General features: G+C 40.5%; 1 protein-coding gene across 4 annotated transcripts in view; it reads left to right on the forward strand.

The window, feature by feature from the left end:
- Nucleotides 1-20,890, forward strand: part of GAB1 (GRB2 associated binding protein 1) — an 81,329-nt gene extending 60,439 nt beyond the window's left edge. For 2 of the 4 annotated variants that reach the window (XM_083457302.1, XM_083457304.1), the window contains exons 4-11: nucleotides 1,865-2,466; nucleotides 5,462-5,547; nucleotides 6,045-6,351; nucleotides 11,852-11,941; nucleotides 15,225-15,318; nucleotides 15,902-16,025; nucleotides 17,572-17,691; nucleotides 18,969-20,890. In XM_083457302.1, the coding sequence (XP_083313428.1) occupies nucleotides 1,865-2,466; nucleotides 5,462-5,547; nucleotides 6,045-6,351; nucleotides 11,852-11,941; nucleotides 15,225-15,318; nucleotides 15,902-16,025; nucleotides 17,572-17,691; nucleotides 18,969-19,127 (1,582 nt within the window). In that variant the 3' untranslated portion in view covers nucleotides 19,128-20,890. The remainder of the gene's footprint in view (nucleotides 1-1,864; nucleotides 2,467-5,461; nucleotides 5,548-6,044; nucleotides 6,352-11,851; nucleotides 11,942-15,224; nucleotides 15,319-15,901; nucleotides 16,026-17,571; nucleotides 17,692-18,968) is intronic. The other 2 variants (XM_083457303.1, XM_083457305.1) reach the window with 1 other exon arrangement.

Below are 20,890 nucleotides of genomic sequence, written 5' to 3' on the forward strand. Positions count from 1 at the left end.
GTGGGCTTTTTTTGGGGGGGGGTGCTTTTTAAAATGATTCAGAGAAGAATCCTTGGAGGTGTTTTTGTATATTATGTTGGAAACTGCCCAGAGTGGCTGGGGCAACCCAGTCAGATGAGCAGGGTATTATTATTATTATTATTATTATTATTATTATTATTATTATTATCATTATCATCATCATCACCACCATCATCATTATTTTATTACTACGCATAACTGAAGAATGCTGTGGCTGCCCTGCATTCTTTGTATTCTGCTCTTTTTTCTTCCCCCTGACAAAAATCCAACAGTTGCCTTCCCAGCCCAGCCCCAAATGACAGGTAGCCATGCTATTCATACCGTGCCAGTTAGCATGTCATAGTAAGCCGTAGTTAATGCTCCACTGTGGGCTTTGAGGTGGCTTGCATATTGCTCCTCCCCATTAGCATGTAGAAGAAACAAGACCCCTGGCTTAATGTGACTTCCACATGGGGACTGTGGTTCTTCTGTGCCAAACCAATTATGATTGCTAAGCTGATAAAAAGCCTTGGCTCCACATCCCGGTTCCTTTGGAATGAAGCAAATTACAATTCCTAGTTTGGAAGTAACACTAACCCAGGGGGCGTGGTTGAGCTCCAGGGAGGAGGTGATGCTCATCATACTAGGGGAGGAGTGAAGCAGGAGCCCAGCCACATGTAAGTATGGTACACTGCATGGCTGGCTAACCTGTGACCCTCCTGATCTCATTGGACTCCTAGCTCTTATCAGCTCCAACCAGCATGGCCTCATTAAAGGATGGTGTAAGTTGTAGTCCACCAACTCTTGGAGTGCCAAGAGTTAGCATCCCTGTGATGTGCCAATGCAGCCCTGTGTTAACAAATTCCAGCATTTCATGCCTCAGCCTTCTTTAAGTATACAGGCTTTTTCACTTTTAATTCCCTGCTATGTGAGCAAGATAGGTTTGCTGATTTTAGAACATAAACATCTTCTCTCTGTGTGTTATATAGTAGTTTTATGAATGGCCACAAAATGCAATCAATACTGCATATAGCAACAGGTTACAATTTGCAAATCGTCTCAGTTCCTGTCTCATCTTAACAGGGTTTCCCCTTATTATAGCATGAAGCTTGCTTGCTTTAAAAAACAAAAAGTATTTAAATAAAAAGGATGAAACTAAAGCTCCCAAACTGAAATCGAAAATCTCACAGTTGAAATGACTGATGTGTATACTTAAAAATTGAAAGATAATAATCTTGTTTAGTTATTTAGGGTGTATATTGTGACTAAAAATAGTACCTAACATTTATTTATCTATTCAATTTATATCCCGCCCTTTATCCCAAAGGAGCCCAGGGTGGTGAATTTAAGACTTAACCAACATGTTCCAAATTATCCTCACATTTTGACTGTAACCAGCTTTCCAAATATTACGGTAATTTAGGAAATGGTCACCTGATTTATTTTCAACTTGTGTGATTTTTGGCCCTCCACCCCAACTACCCTTGTAATACCCTTCCCACCTGAAATCTACAAGACAGATAGGAACTGAGACTTTAGCAGTGTACAGTGCAGAAATATAGAGGATCATTGTGTAGCTATTCTTTGGATCCAGACATTAGAATGAGAGTGACATGTATGCATATGCAGCCTGTGTGATTTCACCCTTTTTAACACAATAAGAAACTTCCCTTTCTAGTATAAAGAGTCCATATGTTATAGGTGCATGAATGTGATTCACATAAAATCAAACTATTAGTTATAGTTTACAGGTGTGATTCACTGTTTTCAGCTGATTAGTTTGCAAAATGTGCAAAAGTTCCTGTAATAAACTTGGGATATGCCAAGAAATTACTTTCTTTTTTTAAAAAAATCTTGCATTTAGGTCACAGTCTGACACAGCGAAAACTGCCTCTTCAGAAACAGACTGCAATGATAATGTGCCTTCCCATAAAACATCTGTACAGTCGCTGAACAAGCATGCAGTGAATGGGTTTTTTCAACAGCAAAGTGTCTATGACTCTCCCCCGCCGAGAGCTGCCTCCATATCTGTGGATGGCAGCCTTTATAATTTGCCAAGGAGTTATTCGCATGACGTTTTACCGAAGCCATCTCCTTCTGGGACTGATGCAGATGGAGAGCAACATGTTTTCAGTGTTCCATCTGCAGCATCTTCTCTTGATGCACAACTGAAGGCTTTCTCCATTAGTTATGACATTCCCCCAACACCTGGAAGTACGTACCAGATTCCACGAACTTTCCCAGAAGGAACATTGGCTCAGAGTTCGAAGCTAGAGACTATTCCAGATGTCCCTCCACCTCGGCCACCAAAACCTCACCATCCCTCGGACCGCTCACCTGTGGAGGTGTGCAATATCTCCCGCACTTCCTCAGACACTGATAGCAGCTACTGCATCCCTACTGGCGGAATGCCCCCATCGCGCAGCAACACAATTTCCACCATGGATTTGAATATATTTCGTAAAGGTTAGTGTTCTTTCATCTGGCTACGCTTTAACACAAATCTTCCTTGAGGTGCTCCCAAAATTCAGCCTCTCTAAAAAAAGAGCAAGATCTGCCCTGGAAATCTTGGTTCTTGGGGGGAAACTACACATTACACTTCAGCTGTGAGAAATCACGCCTCAGTTCCCACATACTGATTCTCAGTATTGTCTTGAGAAATGGAAATTTGCATTGAGGAGAGGGGCAGGAAAGTTGTATTTAACTTTTCTATTCCTAGTTGCTTTCTCCGTGGTGCTTCCCCAGCTGCTTATACACTTTGCAGTGTTCCAGACCTGGGTTTATCTTGAAAATACGGGCTTTGAACTCTGCAGGGATAAAAACAGCTGGAAGCAGGGATATTCTAGGCGAAAAGCTACTTGCAGGATTTAGCAGTCCTTTCTTTTCTCCATTGCAAATTACCTCTGAGATTGCTTTGCAATGGTTGAGGCCTGTTGACTCAGGCTATGTTTTCCTTTGGCAGATAGTTAAGTGGACCCACAAGCTCTCATTTTGGCTTCCAAGATCCCACCTTTTTTCTAAGGAGTTCAAGGTGGTGTGCATTGTTCTCTCCCTCCTCATTTAATCCCCACAACAACCCTGTGAGGTAGGTTAGGCTGAGAGGCAGTGACTGGCCCAAGGTCACTCTGCGAACTTCATGGCTGAGTGACGATTTGAACACTAATTTCTCAGTTCCTAGTCCAACTTTTTAACCACAACACCACACTTAATCTGGTTTACTTAATCTGGAGGGAGCGGGCAGCACTGTGGTCTAAACCATTGAGCCTCTTGGGCTTGCCAATCGGAAGGTCGGCCGTTCAAATCTGCGCAATGCGGTGAGCTCCTGTAACTTTGTCCCAGCTTCTGCCAACCTAGCAGTTCGAAAGCACACCAGTACAAGTAGATAAATAGGTACTGCTGTGGCGGGAAGGTAAATGGCGTTTCCATGCTCTCTGGTTTCTGTCATGGTGTTCCATTGCACCAGAAGCGGTTTAGTCATGCTAGCCACATGACCTGGAAAGCTTTCTGTGGACAAACGCCAACTCCCTTGGCCTGAAACGAGATGAGCACCGTAGCCCATAGTCACCTTTGACTGGACTAAATCATCCAGGGATCCTTTACCTTTCCCTTTCTTACTTAATCTGAATCACCAGAAATTCATTTTTATTTTTTTACAAAGGTGATTTCCAGCCAGGGAAAACTTTTCATATAGGTAATTACTTCACCTTCCTTGTAAATCAGTGAAGATCTTAAATATAAGGGATTGTTTGGGAGCTGAGAAGCAGGAACCTGTGAGCAGAAATCTCTTTGTGCGAGAATCAAGACAGTGCAACTCTGAATTCATGTTACAAATATACTGATGTATGATGTGTCTGTGTGGTGTAATGGTTAGAGTTTTGGACTATGAGCTCTGAGACTAAGGTCCGAATCCCCACTCAGCCACTGAAGCTCACAGTGTGACCTTGGGCCAGTCACAGTCTCTAAGCCTAACCTACACCACAGGGTTGTTGTGAGGGTGAAATGGGAGGGAGGATAACCATGTACAGCATCTTGAGCTCCTTGGAAGGTGGTATGTAAATGCAACAAACAAATAAAAAATAAAAGATGTGCTACATTAACTGCTAAGATACACTATATAAGAAATTCAAGATATATAGACTGTGATAATTGTTATAGCTCCCTGTTGTTGTTTTTTAAGGATCTGTTTCAAAAAAAGTTGGTGGACGTGATAGACCTCAAAAACTCTTGATCTACTTTGTACTTAACCTGAACAGATTTTTTAAAACAATATTTACTGAGTTTGCAGAAGTTAGTGGATGTTGACATTATGCTTTGTGGATGTCTGGAATCAATCACAGGTACCTAATAAGATGGCCTCCACAATTTTAAAATAAACTTTCCCAACCTTATATAAACTGAAGTTGTCTAATGGCACACCCAAACTCATTATATATAGCTCTTACATTTTCCCTTCTTTTCTGCTTGCCTTGCATTTTTTTTTCTTTATCCAGTTTAATAATCTACTCCAAAGAGTTTACTGTGTGATCTGCAAAGTACCATGTGCAAGGATCGCACCTTATAAATAACACACATGGATGCCTTCAACCATTTCCCGGCTCTATAAAGGCGCTTGAGAGCTTCGGCGATGGCCTGGCTTTCTGAAGCAATTAAGATTTTAATTAAAATTTACTTGGTGTGGTTTTTGTGTAAAATTCAAATTCTGGATAAATATTCAGAAGACAATGCACAAGGCCAAACTGTGGGAGTGGTATGGGGCTAAGAATGCCAGGGGTGGAAAGTGAGTTTAAAGAATTAAGAAGGGGAACAAGGGGAATCCAGAAGGCGGCACATAGAACAATTGTTAGCAATGTAAAGTGGGATGGGTGGGAGGCAGGCAGGCAGAGTCACCTGTGAAGAAATGGGGCCAGGAGAGAGTAAGGGGAGGTTTCCATATGTTGTCCAATAAGACACACATGTATTGACCAATCACTAGTCAACATGGTTTTTCATAATGAAGATGTTCAGTTTTGTATCACTTTGGGCTGGGCTGTGCATTTCAGAATGGTTGTGTGTGAAACGTTGCCTATCCTGGTATTTCTTTCTTTCTTTCTTTCTTTCTTTCTTTCTTTCCTTAAAAAAGCCTACTGTAATCTGCAGTGAATGGTGGTAAGAAATGTAGTAATATTACAACAGTTATTTGCTTTCTTGGGGCTTTTTTTAATACATACTCTATTGTAAGATCTCCCTCTTTTTAAAGTTTCTCCTCACTTTCTTCTCCTTCATGTGGTCTGGGTGCTTTCCTTACTTCCAGATTTTAGGATTGGTAGTGGCTTGCATTCACTTCATAACCAGACATAGACAGCAGCAAAATAACATCCAATAAATTTCCCCCCTTGTGCTATTTGCAGCTAATGGTGTGTGTTATGCCACCAGGTGTAAAAAGGAGGGGGAAACAATGCTTTCTTTCTTCTCCTTTCTTTAGATATGGGTTCTCAAGATTGCTATTTTATTCCACGGACATTTCCGAATGACAGATCAAGCTCATTGGAAGGTTTTCATAACCACTTTGTAAGTATGTTTTGATTTTCAACATTAGCACAAGGCATATCTGCTTATGTATACTCTGATACGGATGGAGGCAGGGCTGTGAAATCCTTCTACACAGAATGCTTTGTTCTTAGTATGATAAGTGGGCTAGCTCATAGTGTTGTGTGAGACAACAGTGGGGGCAATTGAGTCTTGGGAGGGAGGGGAGGTAAGTGATGGGGATAGCGGTTAAGAACATGGGAAGCTGCAAAGCTCACATCACACACACCACACCTGACTAAAAACATGTAGAGTGTGGCAGTCAGTTACAAGATAGAGACAAAATGTAGATCCTGGCTGGAGCTTGTACAATGCAAATGGGGCGAAGCGATTCCATAGAACCTGCAAAAGGGGGAAAAAAGACACACAAATGTTTTGAGAGTGGTCAGGTGTTGTGCAATATATGTATGCTAAATTTCTGTTCACCTGTTCAGAATGTTGTTTAATTTCTTGCTGTCGGAATCATTTTTTTCCCCCAGAAGAACAAAAGCCTATTGACTGTGGGAAGCGTTTCAAGTGAAGAATTGGATGAAAACTATGTCCCCATGAACCCAAACTCTCCCCCGCGACAGCATTCTAGCAGTTTTACTGAACCTTTCCAGGAAATGACGAACTATGTGCCGATGACTCCTGGCACTTTTGACTTTTCCCTGTTTGGAATGCAAGTCCCTCCGCCAGCACACATGGGGTTTAGGTCGAGTCCCAAGACCCCTCCCAGGCGGCCTGTGCCTGTTGCTGAATGTGAACCACCACCAGTGGATAGGAACCTCAAGCCAGACAGGAAAGGTAAGGAAGGGGCATGCACTGCCAACCACTCTTGAGTGTTTCGTGATCCTCGTTTTGTCCTTCCACCCACCCATCTTGTTCCACAGAATAAAATCCTGCTTGAAATTGAAGCAGCAATATTAACAGTTTACAGTTTCCTTTAAAACACACAGACCTCGAGACTGAATATATTTACGGTTGTTTTGATTAATCACTAGATAGTACTGATACTTCTCATCTTCTCATCATATGTGGAAAAAACTGTGACTGGATCAGAACCTGCGTTTTCATTTGTGTTTAGAATCCACTTAAACCAGGCTTCTTCAAACTCAGCCCTCCAGATGTTTTTGGCCTACAACTCCCATGATCCCTAGCTAGCAGGAACAGTAGTCAGGGATGATGGGAATTGTAGTCTCAAAACATCTGGAGGGCCAAGGTTGAGGAAGCCGGACTTATACTTTTATATATTTTTTTTTTGGTAAGGCTAGCAAAAGTACACCTTCAGATGATATGGATATACAGTATAATAGCTGTGATTCTTCCATTCCATGCATAATACAGATGCTGCTACTTTAAAAATAACATTTACAAAAAACTTAGTACAGGCTTCCTCAACCTCGGCCATCCAGATGTTTTGAGACTACAATTCCCTTCATCCCTGACTAAAACATCTGGAGGGTCGAGGTTGAGGAAGCCTGCCTTAGCAGGTAGGCATATGTTAAGTATTAGCAGTTTTGAATTCCTTTTCATTCACATAAAATCCACAATTCACAATTACCAACAACCTGGGGGCAGCTGACTGTCAGATTTTCTGTACTGTCTATTTAAATGTATGAGTTTCTATGCGCATATGCCATTCTGAAGGGTCGAATACTTAGCTGTTTGCATTTGGCATCATGAATCTTCCTCTCCCAGTTAACAGCTATTTCCATAAATGAGGAAGAGCCCTCTGGAAGGCTGTACCAGAAGCTACCTAACCTAGCATCATTGGCCAGTGTAATGTATTGTGAATTAATGGCTGCATCCACACATCACACTACTTTAGCATAATGTGGACCAGGAGGAATGTGTTGTATGCAGCGTCTGGCTTGCACCCTCTCACCTTTCTCCCGGCAGTGCAGAGGCTTCTGCTTTTGCTTAATCACATCCAGATCAACAAACTGTGATGAACATTAACTGTATGGCTAGTTTCTATTCACACCATAACTGATTGAAATTGGGTTTTTAAAACTAATCATATTTACTGGTAGCAGCAGCATTCAGCTAACATGGCAAACTGTGATTAAAGTAAAAGCCTAAGCAGAAGCTTCTAAACACCAACACCTGACCTGCATGTTGAGGGAAATGATTAAGGGAAGTATATGAACCCAAGGCTCACTGTGGCTCATTCGCAGGGGAAATGGCCATACGGAGACAAGCAAGTTTTAATTTTAAAAAACTAAAAGGCACCAAATGTTTAAGCATATATGTGTCAGAAATAAATGTCATTTCAAGAATGTTTTTGACAGCACTGTGTCTATTGAATTATGCATTTGGGGTAATTATGCTTTCTGCTGCTTAAACCTCTCAAAGCTTGCATGTGTTGGTGATGGTATGTTGCAAGCAGCATTGCTAGCAAATTGGATTTCAGCTTGGGAAAATCCCTGTTACCTCTCAGCACTACTGGATGGCATTCATCTAAAATCTATTAGTTAAATGGAACAAAAACAAAAACAAACCGTATTGAATTGGTTGGTAATAAAGAATGAAAAAGAACCGTGCTTGCAGTTAGAGGGACGGATGAGATCAAAGTTCTCAGAAAGATCTTGTTTGAAATGTGCATATCGTGCATATCCTTTCTTGCTCAGCATTGTTGCCATCTATCCTGCTATCGGCCTTTTCCTTCAGTAGAGCTATATTGAGATGCTGCAATATTGATCATTGTTAAGCTGTAAGCCAATAGTACAGAAAACTATTTGATGGCAAAACGCAGGTTAAAAAACACCATGCTTTGAACTTGGAATATAATCTAGAAATCAGAATACATTTGTTAGTACATATGGATGAAGATGGCTCATCTAGACAGGCATTCTGTTCTCATAGGAGCCAGTCAGATGCCTTTGGGGAAGTCCACAAGAAGGACATGAGCACAGTACCATTTCCCCATTCATGGTCCTCAGCAACTGGTATTCAGAGGTATAGGGCCTCTGATGCTGGAGGTGGAAGAATGAGGTCTTCCCCCCACCCACCGAATTTGATACTTTTGCATTTATAAATTGAACATATATAGAAAGGACAGTTGTTGCATGCCGACTTTATATATGAATATACATGCAACAACTGTCCCCCTCCCTTTATATAAGGCAAAACAGAAAGCAAATTTCACTTTCAAGTTTGGTTCTTGGGTTTGTCCTGTGCTCCTGTCTTTGAAGCTGTGTTAAAACAAGGATGTAACATTGCTTTTTTTAGTTTATATACTTGTCTCTGTCAAGATAGTAACATAGCATTTCATATGCAGTGATACATGGTGAGCACTGCTAGGAAACTTGCTTAACTAATGACAGCTGTCTAGTATTCTGCCCTAGAGATATCTAGGTTGGATCTTTAAAGTGCCTCTTGCTTGGATATCAAGAGAAGCTTAATTAAGGAAGTTCATGGAAGGAAAGCTCCTTTCTCATTCTCCTCCTTGCATCAACCTGCACCCCTGAAAGGCCTCTGTGGATGACTGGGAGTTATCCTCAACAATGGGAAATAGGTTGTAAGTGAGTCTCTGTGTGTGTGTGTGTGTGTGTGTGTGTGTGTGAGAGAGAGAGAGAGAGAGAGAGAGAGAGCGCAGAACAGAACGGAACGGAACAGAACAGAACTTTCCTTCCATGACTTTCTTTAGGTCAACATACCTTAGGGTCCAATACTATAGGTTAACTCCTGACTAAATTTTAATTTACCCTGTTTATAAATAACTTTTCCCTGTGGCTGGTAAAGAGCATTGCTTTTTCTGTGTATTAAATAATCTTAATAGTAGGTAACTAAGTTGAAAGTCTCTTTGATAAGGTTTTGTTTTATTTATTTAAAATTTATATTCTGTTCTGTAGCCCTCAAGATGACTGACAATTTTAGGTTACTGTGGTAGAGTAGACTAGAATAGAATTGTAACCCACAAACTGCTGAAGCCAGATGTACATGGATATTAACATGGTTCAGTATGACTAATGAACTGTTCCCCACTTGAATGACTTGTGACCTCAAGACGATATAAGAGATATAAAGAAGAGCTAACAAAGTTTTCTACATTTTTTTAACTTTTATTTTGTTTATGGTTGCATTTCAAATAATAATGATCTGTAAGGCTAACAAGGAAATTAAAATGGCAATGCATATAATCAATCAACAATAAATGCATTAAAAGCTATGGTTTGATACAGTTCAGCACAATAAGATACAGTAAGTACACTAGGACAAGCACAAGTTTGTGAATGTGTCTTCACCAAAAGGAAGTCAGGTCTATTGTTAACAGCTAAAAAGGGATGTCCTCTGTATGCCTGGATTTGGTTTTGTTTGGTTTTAAATTGCAGTAATCCACAGATACCTATTTAAAGAAAACCGATTGGCGCAGTTACTTTCTTGCTCCAAAACAAGTTTATTTGTAATTAGCAAGGAGAAAACTTAACCAGAAACCGATGTTCAGATGGCAAATAATGGCTTTGCTAAGGGCAGGGCAGCACAGGAGTAAAATGGGCCAGAGAGGAGCAAAGCGGCTGTGAGCGCTCTCCTCTCTAGGAGCCCATACATTTGCATGGTCCCAGAAGGCCATAGTTTGTCTTAGGGATGTGTGAGCCAGGCCAATGCATCAGAAACAGGTGTTTTGTTTTGTTTTTTACAGCATATTAATGTTAAAAATTGGGGGGTCAGGAGTAGGAATAGGAGGCAGGTTTAGCTCCATACCATTGGTATATAGCAGAGTTCACTCTCCCCAGAGTTCATCCCCCCCCCCCAATCTTTAGTGGCAGACAACCACTCATTTGGGGCAAAATTAAATTCTTTGCACAGTCACTCTGTTTCACCCTGACACTGGCAGTCATCCCACGCAGGCAGAATCAGTACCTGTGCACAGAACATGTGATATGCATTCACCAGGAGGTTTCCACCACCATCGGTTGAGCATGTGCACTGCACATCTAGTAGTAATGCATGTCTGATCATCACATACTGTTTTCATGCATTTTTCTATGTGGAATTTTGTTTCATAAAGTGATTCTAAGCTTAGCATGCTAAGGAGATGGCCTGCAGTGAAGAACATGAACATATGAGGTCCCATTGGCTGCTGCAGCCAGAGAACAGCTTCATTTGTATTTGAAGACTGATTTTGCTGGAAAGTCTTTTCCAATATAATGATCTTTTCCAATACAATGATCTAATCATCTTTCTCCTACAAGACAGTGGAGACATCCACATGGTGGTAGTCCAGCACATGACGGTAGTCCAGATCTATAGGCCTTGCAAAAAGCCTACAATATAGAAATCCGACATAATCCAAGGGGAACGAAGTCCATAGCCATGGGGCCACCACAGAGAAGGGCATTTCCCTTGTGGCCACCCATCTTACCAATCTAGGAGACAGGCATCCCAGGGTGAGCCTCAAAAGCAGTTCTTAAAATGTGAGCAGGATAACATTGGTACAGGCAGTCCAATAAACAACATGGGCTCAAATCATTGTGGGTTTTCAGGGTCAAAAAACTAAACTGATCCCAGAAATGCATCAGTGTCCAGTGCAGCACAGTATTGTAGCCAATAGGGTTAATCCGAAGCGTGATTATTGCTCTTTGAAAACTTTCCCCACTATCCCAAAATCTGCTTTATGGCATAAAGAGCAGTATTTAAGGCAACACAAAGAAGATACTTTCCTACAGGAATTAGCATGAACTTGCCATTACAGATTGTGACCCACAGTGACCCTTCACATACATTTTGGATGTGCATTTTTGGTCCGTTCTGGACCAGCTGAAGTTTCCGAACCATCTTTGAAGGCGGTGCCATGTAGAGTGCATTGCAGCAGTCTGGATGTGTGACCAGAGCGTGGACTGCTGCTGTAAGGTCAGCTCCTCCACATAGAGGTGCACTTGGCATACCAGCAGAAGGTGGTGAAAAGTGGTCCTGGTCACCGATGCCCCCTGCACTTCCTCAGTCAGCTCCAAATCTAGGAGCACTCTCAAACTGTGTGCATGGCCTTTCAGGGGATATGACAACACCACCTGTGAACCTCCTTCCTGTAATTAAGGAGACCCATCAGTTGATGGCATTCTACCATCTCTTCTTACATTGTCTCTTCCATGCATGTTTCCATCATGCATTCTGAATGTCGTGCTTATGCACTAGCATGTGCTTTTGCCACACTGCAGGACTCTTTCCACCAGCTGCTTGCTTTCGCTTCTAAGCATCACTTTTCTGCAAGGGGCTTGGCAATTTGTTTATAGGGTTCCATTTTTTCCAGTTATTATTTTTTAAAAAAACTATATTAAGAGAGACTCTTCTTTTTACCAATTAGGTCAGAGCCCTAAAATTTTAAGACCTAAGCCACATGGTTTAGAGCGAACAGATTCCCAAACCATAGGTGAATTTACTACAAGAAGAAAGGGTATGTACTTCAGCACTGCATGGTATCTGGGGCTGTGTATGGAAATGTTTTCTAAAAGGGGAACTCTTATAAAAACATGGTCGTCGCTACTCTTATCTCAATTTTTTGGTCCGCTTATTTGTTAGCCGCAATATTTCCTGCTTAAGAAAAGGCACTCTTAGCACACAGAAAATGGAATGTGCTGTACATAAAAGCATCTTTCCTTCAGTCAGCAATTAGCCCTGCCTGCTTAATGATTGTATAACTGTTTGTTTTCAAATATATTTCCAGTCTGCAGGTTATTTTAACTAACGTTTTCTAATGTGAAATGCTTGAAGGTGCAGATAGTGTGGCTATTGGGATGCAGCTATTGGGATCTTTAGAGGACTGCTTTAGTACTACAATACTTTTAAAAAAACAAAACCCCGAACTATATACAACAAGCACTGAAAATTTGAGATAGGCTAGTGTTTACTGCATTGCCCCATTGGAGAGGGAGGTTTTAAATAATGCTAGAAAAGTAGTGTGTTATAATGGCCAAATCACCATTTAGCACATACCTTAGCTGTGGATCTCACTGTCATTTGAATGAAGCAGTCTTTCCGTTCCTAGTATGTATCTACTAAAGGTCTTCAGTTGTCCACTGTCGCTGCCCTCAATCAGTGGACAAGTTGCTGCTCATATTGCTTTCAAAAAATATTGGTGCCTTTGGAGACTTTGCAGCTGTGTGGAGCTCCATTTGAGATAGGCAATGTTGCTGCAGCCCCAGAATCTGGAATATGTGACAAAGAACTGTCCCTTTAGGTATATGCAGAATGTATTTTCCTCTCCGCTAGGCAATAAGAATCAGAGGAAAAGGCTTTCACTGTAGACCATTATTTTACGATGTATATATCATAGCACTTACATTTCCATGGACTTACTCCTAGGTATGTTTGTGTAGGCACAATTTAAAATTCCTGTGAAGTTCATTGATGTGAAAATATGAAGTATACATTTGCATGTTTATACTTTCAAATGATTCAGAGGACTTGTTAAAAGTGCTTCACAGTTATGATGTTCCCCATCACCACACGAACACTTTAGAATCTGTCTGAGGGTTTTAAGATGCTTTTAAATACATTCTGCTACTTCAGACTGCTCTGAAAACCAAGTGCCTTGAAAGCTTGTGAATAGTGCAGTCCCCTACTCTGTTTGGGCATTTGCAAAACAGACCCCTGTTATCTAGTCTCATAAATACTGAAAAGTGCTTAAGGCTGTACTGCTACATAAACATACAGTGGTACCTCTGGTTGCAAACGGGATCCGTTCCGGAGTCCCATTCGCAACATGAAAAGAGCACAACCCGCAGCGGCGCGTCTGTGCATGCGTGGGTTGCGATTCGCCGCTTCTGCACATGCACATGACGTCATTTTGCGCATCTGCGTATGTGCAAGCGGTGAAACCTGGAAGTAAACCTTTCTGGTACTTCTGGGTCACCGCAGGACGTAACCTGAAAGAACTTAACATGAAGCAAACGTAACATGAGGTATGACTGTACTTACGAATAAGTCCCATTGAAGTCAGTGGTTCTTACTTATAATACAGTTGAACATAATTCGTTTCAGAAGTCCGTTCGACTTCCAAAACATTCAGAAACCAAAGCGTGACTTCTGATTGACTGCAGGAAGTTCCTGTAGCTAATCAGAAGCCGCAGAAGCCCCATCGGATGTTCGGCTTCCAAAAATAGTTCGCAAACTGGAACAGTCACTTCCGGGTTTGCAGCATTCGTGAGCCAAACGTTCGAGAACTAAGCTGTTCAAAAACCAAGGTACAACTGTAATAATAATAATTTTATTATTTATACCCCAGCCACTCTGGGTGGCTTACAACATATCTAAAAATATAATAAAAACATCAATTCTTAAAAACTTCCCTAAACAGGGTGATGTACTTATGAGTACATACTTATTAGGTCTGTCAGAAACACCATATGCAGATAATTTACTGTATATGACTGACCTAAGTGCTTAAAACTGTTCTTTAATCCTAAATAAACTAGCCTGCAGATACACTGCAATGAATCCTAGAAAGGTGGGATCAATTTCGGGGGGGGGGGGGAGTGTTATTGCAGGATAAGGCTGGGGATATAGGGTGATGTGCGACTAACATGCTCAGATTTCAATGGGGCTCCTCTGAGTATGACAAACATTGAATATTACCCATAGCTATTCATTTTGTAAAATAGCAGTTATGCATTTTTAATATGGACTGTTTTCAATTGCCAAGAAGTATTGCCCCCTCCCCCAAACTAGCAGAGCCTTGAAGATTTCAGGCCGTGAAACGGTGTGTAAATTTGTAAAGTAAATAAATATGCAGAAAGGCAGTGTTTGCCCTGACATTTCATTCTAAACCATGGCTGAGCCCTATATACATAAGCAGGAAGGAGCTGCTATAAATCTCAGGCTTGTACATTCCCCATCTCTTTCTCTTCCTGCATGGTTGGGTGAAGGACTTTGGCAGTATTTAGAATCCTGGCTTGTTGTACCTTATGAAACAGAGATCATGGTTTGAAACAACTTCTAGCGTGTTTCAAAACAAGATGTTTTGAAGTTGGGTTGTTGTGAAATTGACAAAAGTTTAAAACAGTTTAAAATAAATCATTCAGTAAATAAGAGTTTATTTTAAACCATGATCTCTGGATCATAAGTCTGGATTCATGGAAAGTAAAACTAAATTCTACTGAACTTCTGCCACACAAGAGTGGAAGGGAGAGCATTCAAGGCTCAAAGCTACTTCTTCCTATTAATGCACATTAATGAAACCTATTAAATTCTGCATGTGTAAGAGAAGACAAACAGACCTGAAGAGCTTACATTGGTGCAAAGAAAAGCTCTTTTCTTCCTAGTTTCTGTAGCAAAGCAGTTTGTGTACAAAACAGAAACCATGCTGTTTATATGAGAGTTTGACTCAGTTTAGATTGTTAATGACTCACTGTGGTCACAAGAGCCTAAAAAGGTGATATTTGGAGGCACCTCATAGAGTAGATTCATACATTAATGTTTCTAAATGTAGTAATTGTTAGCTGTTACATCATTCAATTAGCAGTAGCCATTAGTTAGTGTTTGATAGTAAACTGAAAGTATATATATAAAACTAAAGTATTTGAAGAAGCTCTCTAATTTTAACACATTCCTATTCCAAATTATTTCCTCACCGACCTTAAAATAATGGGAATTGCAATAATATTGTAAGAATTCCTTTTGAGGAACTGTAGTTCTTTCCTAGTACATTATTTTAAAAACTTGTTTGCTTCTTTATATAGTAAAACCAGCACCACTAGAAATAAAACCTCTCCCTGAATGGGAAGAATTGCCAGCTCCAGTTAGATCTCCGATCACCAGAAGTTTTACACGAGAGTAAGTCTTCTCACCCTTTTAAGAAATTAAATATTTGCTTTTGTGCATATGTGTGTATTATACAAGTAAACCTTTGGTGTGAAAAAAAGCATTTCACCCCAGTTCTATGTATGCTTACTTATAAACAAGTCTCACAGTGTTGAGATTGTGTGTTTTGGTTTGGTGTGTTTTTGCAGCATAAGATTACACATGTTCATTCAGAATTCTTAACATGTTCAATGCAGAATATACCCTAGTGCAGCGATGGAGAACTTGTTTTCCTACCAAGGTCCACATTTTCTTGGTGCCTTGGCATCCTGTCTCACAACCTAAGACACACAAATATATGCCGCATTGTCAAAAATGGGATTTTTAAAATTACATTTCGATACTGCTGTAATGATCATCATCTCTCAATCTGCTTGGTTATTACTGAGGTTTTTATTGTGTTTTGCTTCATTGAACTTTTATTTCTTTTTTAAAAAGGTATGGTGGGGAAGTATAAATATTATAAACATTTTAAACAAATATAATAATACAGCTGCAAAGCATACATAAGATGGTTCCAGTTTCACTTTTTAAAACCAATGTCTCTTTATTTTAGTTCCTCCAGGTTTCCTTTGTCTCCTCGACCAGATTCAGTCCATAGCACAACTTCCAGCAGTGATTCACATGACAGTGAAGAGAATTATGTACCCATGAATCCAAATCAGTCCAGTGATGATCCAGTATGTAGTTTTCATTTTAAGTACTCTCTTTACTGTGCAGCTCTGTCTAAAATGATGTCACGGACCTCATCTGCACCATACATTTGAAGTGGTATCATACCACTCATCACAACTTTTTTGGGTGGGGAGGAGGCACTATACTACATGCTTTGATAATTTCCAGATTGGATTATTCTAATGCATTCTACATTGGGCCACCCTTGAAGATGACTCAGAAACTTCAATTGGTCCAAATTGAAGTGGCCAGATTGCTGGCTTGGGTTCTTCTCAGATCTCATATATCCCATGTTTTAAAACAACGGCATTGTTTGCTGGTTTATTTCTGGGTCTAATTCAAGGTGCTCATGTTAGTGTTTAAAGCCCTAAATGATGCAGGGCCCAAATGCCTGAAAGACCCTCTCCTCCCCTACAATACCATCTTGGGAGGTAAGATTGGCAGAGGGTGTCCTCTTGGTTGTTCCACTGCCCTCAGAAGCTCAGGGTAGGGGGTGGCCCAGGAGAGGACATTCTCTGTGGCAGCCCCGAAGTTGTGGAACTCCCTTTCCACAGAAGTGCGTCTGGCACCTTCCTTATATAGCTTTTGGCGAATGCTGAAGATGCACCTCTTTACGCTGACATTTGATGCCTGAGCTAGCTAACTAGATCGAAGATAGAGAGATGATAGATAGATAGATGATAGATAGATAGATAGATAGATAGATAGATAGATGATATAGATAGATATGGACCCGCCTTATTTCTGTAATTATTAGTTGTTTTAAACATTGTGTAATATTACATTAGGGACGCGGGTGGCGCTGTGGGTTAAAGCCTCAGCGCCTAGGGCTTGCCGATCAAGAGGTCGGCGGTTCGAATCCCCGCGGCGGGGTGCGCTCCCGTTGTTCGGTCCCAGCGCCTGCCAACCTAGCAGTTCGAAAGCACTCCCGGGTGCAAGTAGATAAATAGGGACCGCTTACTAGCGGGAAGGTAAACAGTGTTTCCGTGTGCGGCTCTGGCTTGCCAGAGCAGCGATGTCACGCTGGCCACGTGACCCGGAAGTGTCTTCGGACAGCGCTGGCCCCCGGCCTCTTTGAGTGAGATGGGCGCACAACCCTAGAGTCTGTCAAGACTGGCCCGTACGGGCAGGGGTACCTTTACCTTAATATTACATTAATATTAGCGTTGTATTTTAATTGTTGTAACCTGCCCTGGGACCTTAGGGGCAGGGGTAATAAATTGTAGTTATAGTAATAAGTCTCTACACCCTTAGCAAACTACAGTTCCCATAACTTTTTGAGATGAATCCATGACCTTCTGAGGTATGATACTGCTATAAAATATATAGCACAGAAAGAGCTTTTTTAGTATGGGACACAGGTAGTTAAACGGTTCAAGAATGACATTTTTGTTACCTCATTTTCAGATTTGCTTATATTCAGGGCTATGTTACAAGGCATGTTGCAAAATGTGATGTGTCTAGTCAGTTTCTCACATGCTGTGCAGTGAGCACTACATTCCATAAAAGTTGTCGCCGTTGCTGACTTAAACATTTTAATTATAATTTCAGGCTCTGTTTGGGAGCAGCAGTCTCGATGGGGGAAGTAGTCCTATGGTAAAACCTAAAGATAAGCAAGTGGAATATTTAGATCTGGATTTAGATTCTGGAAAATCTACCCCACCTCGCAAGGTAAACAAAACTGAGTGGTTTATTAGTTACAATATAGGTGCCTCTCTGGGGTTAACAAGATATGTTGCTAGAGGTTCCCTGGCATACTGGCAGAAATGTTTCACCAGTATAGATTTTCTTCCAGCATTGTCAGACTGTCAGAACAGGGGGAAATGAGGCACATGGAGTGTGGTTGTGCATACACCACATAACACAGCCCTTGCCATGCCTGCAGAACTGGCAGACCACAACGAATCAGTGAAATGGGCTACTATAGTTCATTACCTTCATTATAGTCAATGGGAGTGGAAAACTTCCCTTCTCAGCTGGGCAATGAATCTGGCAGTCATTGTGTCAGGGGATTTTTTTTCTCCATCAAGATACAGGTAAATTTTTGTTTATTAAATTGTCCCAGGACAACTACTTACTTTTAGGAGAAAATACTGTATTTAATACTTGCTTTTTCATTCCGCATTACCACATCACAATTAATACAGCTTTAAGAACTTAATGACTTTTATCATCAGCCTCACTAATTAAAATTGGCTTCTGCCTATTAATACTAAACCAGCTTCATCTATCAGTTAAAACTTGCCACCAGTAATCTAGCACAGGGTTTCCCAAATTTAGGTCTCAAGCTGTTTTTGGACTACCGTTCACATCATCCCTGACCACTGGTCCTGCTAGCTAGGGATGGTGGGAGTTGTAGTCCAAAAACAGCTGGAGACTCAATTTTGGGAAACCCTGGAGACTAGGTTTTGGGAAACCCTATGGAAAACCATGGAATCTTTAATGTCACCTGCCATTATATTGCTACACTTAGGCTTTTCTTGCAGCCAGTTTTCCACATACTGTACCATGCTTTGAGGATTGGTGAGATGAATAGGTGTTGTTTTAATGAAAATGGTACAGTGCAAATAATTATATTCACTGATACATTTGTCTTACATTTTGGCGGGACCCGAGTTTCAATGAGTTGCCCATTGGACACTCTCACTTGAAAAAGTGGGGGAAGGAAATATGTGCAGATTCTTCCTTACCCCTGCAGCCCCCTGAAAAGCTGTTCTCAAGAGCTGGGGTCTCCCTGGAACAGCGTAGTTGATGGTTTGAGGATTTGCCAGGGCAGGGGGGTAGATAGGCCAAAACTGCCCCCTCCTTCCCTTGCTGGGAGACTCAGCTGAATCTTAGTCCCTTCTGCAAAGAAGTCTTATCTTTTCATGAAAAGGATGCTCTGAAGCCAACCTGTAGACTTGTTTTAGCTTACCTTGTTCTTACCCTTTTCTTCATTTTGTCTCCAGAAAAAGAGCAGCGGTTCAGGCAGCAGCGTGGCGGATGAAAGAGTGGATTATGTTGTGGTTGACCAGCAGAAAACACTAGCGCTGAAGAGTACGCGGGAAGCTTGGACAGACGGGAGGCAATCCACAGAATCTGAAACGCTAACTAAAATTGTAAAATGAAAAGAAAAGAGAATCCTCTTGTCGTCCTCCTCAAATTTATAAAAAGAGCTGCAGTTATGCCATTAACTGATGGAAGAGTACTGGACAATTCTTGAATGATTCCCACCCCACCCCCCAGTTATATGAAAATCAAGGTGATACCATGAGATAAAACAGTAACCTGTGGCATCTGGGTAGATCATACATGTAAAATAATGTGTAAAATAGTATTGCTTAGGTCCCAGAGAAGTTTTGGCCTGAAGTTAACACATTTGTAGTATTACAATGTCTTATGCACTTTCCCCCCTGTTAAAATGTTGGTTCAGCTTCCCCCGGCTAATGTACTTCTAACACCTTTTTCTCCCAACACTACTATATTTTATAGCATTCTAGAAAGTAAGCTACTTATGATATAGAAATCAAGGTCTGAAGCGCGTTTTAACAGCTCAAAAATGAATTAATAAGAAATAGTTTCGCAATTTTAATCTACTTGAAATGTCAAGAGATGATTTGTTAAATACCTATGTTTTATATTTAATACATGCAAAGAATATTTGGAAGGCTACAGGTTACCTTCCTAACAGACATGGCCGTGACTTAATAATAGTCATTAATGGTTTTAGGATCTACCCTTCTGTCTTATGCAATATCACACCAATACTGGAGCGCCTATTGTAGTTTCATTTGTGACAGTGTTCATTGTTCAGTGATCAAAGATTCTGCAGGGAGGGATCTTTTGTACTGAAGAATTAAACTTCGCATAGTCCTGCAAATCACTGATGGGGTGCAGTAATGAGTAACCTTACACTTCATTTGCAAACCATTACTTTTACATTATTTACAGAAGGTAGGATCTCTTGAGATCAGGTACGTACATAGCACTGTGGTGCTAACACACTTATCAGGTTTAAACAACGAGTTTTAAGTTTTCTACTTCTACCAAGCCTTAATATTGGTTTTCAGTATGAAAATTAAAGAGACAGTTTGACATTCACTGTTTGTAGTACTAGAAAATACTGTGATTTTTTTTGAGTAGAATTCAGATGGAAATACTATGAGCGTTATTCACCATATTCACTGTAGACCTGTTGAAATCAATGGACTTAATGTCCAGTGAGCTCAGTGGTTCAACTCTGACTTGGTAGGATGTAATCCTAGGTCTTGACACCATAGTGCTCTTTTAATGATCCTTATTATGCCTAGTTTCCTGCTTGGCCTTATATTTAAATTCCTATGCAATTGATATCTCTTAACATTTTGTGTTGTTGTTTTTAAAGAAAGGTGGTATGTTGAAGTGATCTCATTCCCTCTCTCCTTTTTTTTATAAAGTTCTTTCCCCAGGTACAGAGTCCATATTGAGTACTTTGTTCTATTAATTCTCTACCCCTCCTTCAAATAGCAGCCCCCCCCCCAAATTAGAAACCAGATTTAGTTGCAAGGAAGAAAATGTACACCTTAATCAATCCATTAATCTTGTTATAATGACAAATTACTAATTCATTCTCACACGGATGCATTAAAGTAAATTCTTCTCCATACCTCTTGAGTTACAAATGAACATAGAAATACATTAGTATTGTTTTAATGAATGCTGGCCTTAATACTGTGCCTAATTTCCTGTTGTCACCCCCTCAATAGTATGTAAATTGTCTTTATTCCTAACATGGTTTCTTTTTAAATTAGAAATATTTTGATGTTTTCAATATTATTTTTTTTGTAAAATAAAAACTAAACATGTTTCATTCTGAGATGAATTTTAAATAAATTCAAGTTGTTCTGGTTAA

This window comes from Podarcis tiliguerta (genome assembly GCF_965153285.1).
Source record: "Podarcis tiliguerta genome assembly, chromosome: 9".
NCBI classification, from domain to species: domain Eukaryota; kingdom Metazoa; phylum Chordata; class Lepidosauria; order Squamata; family Lacertidae; genus Podarcis; species Podarcis tiliguerta.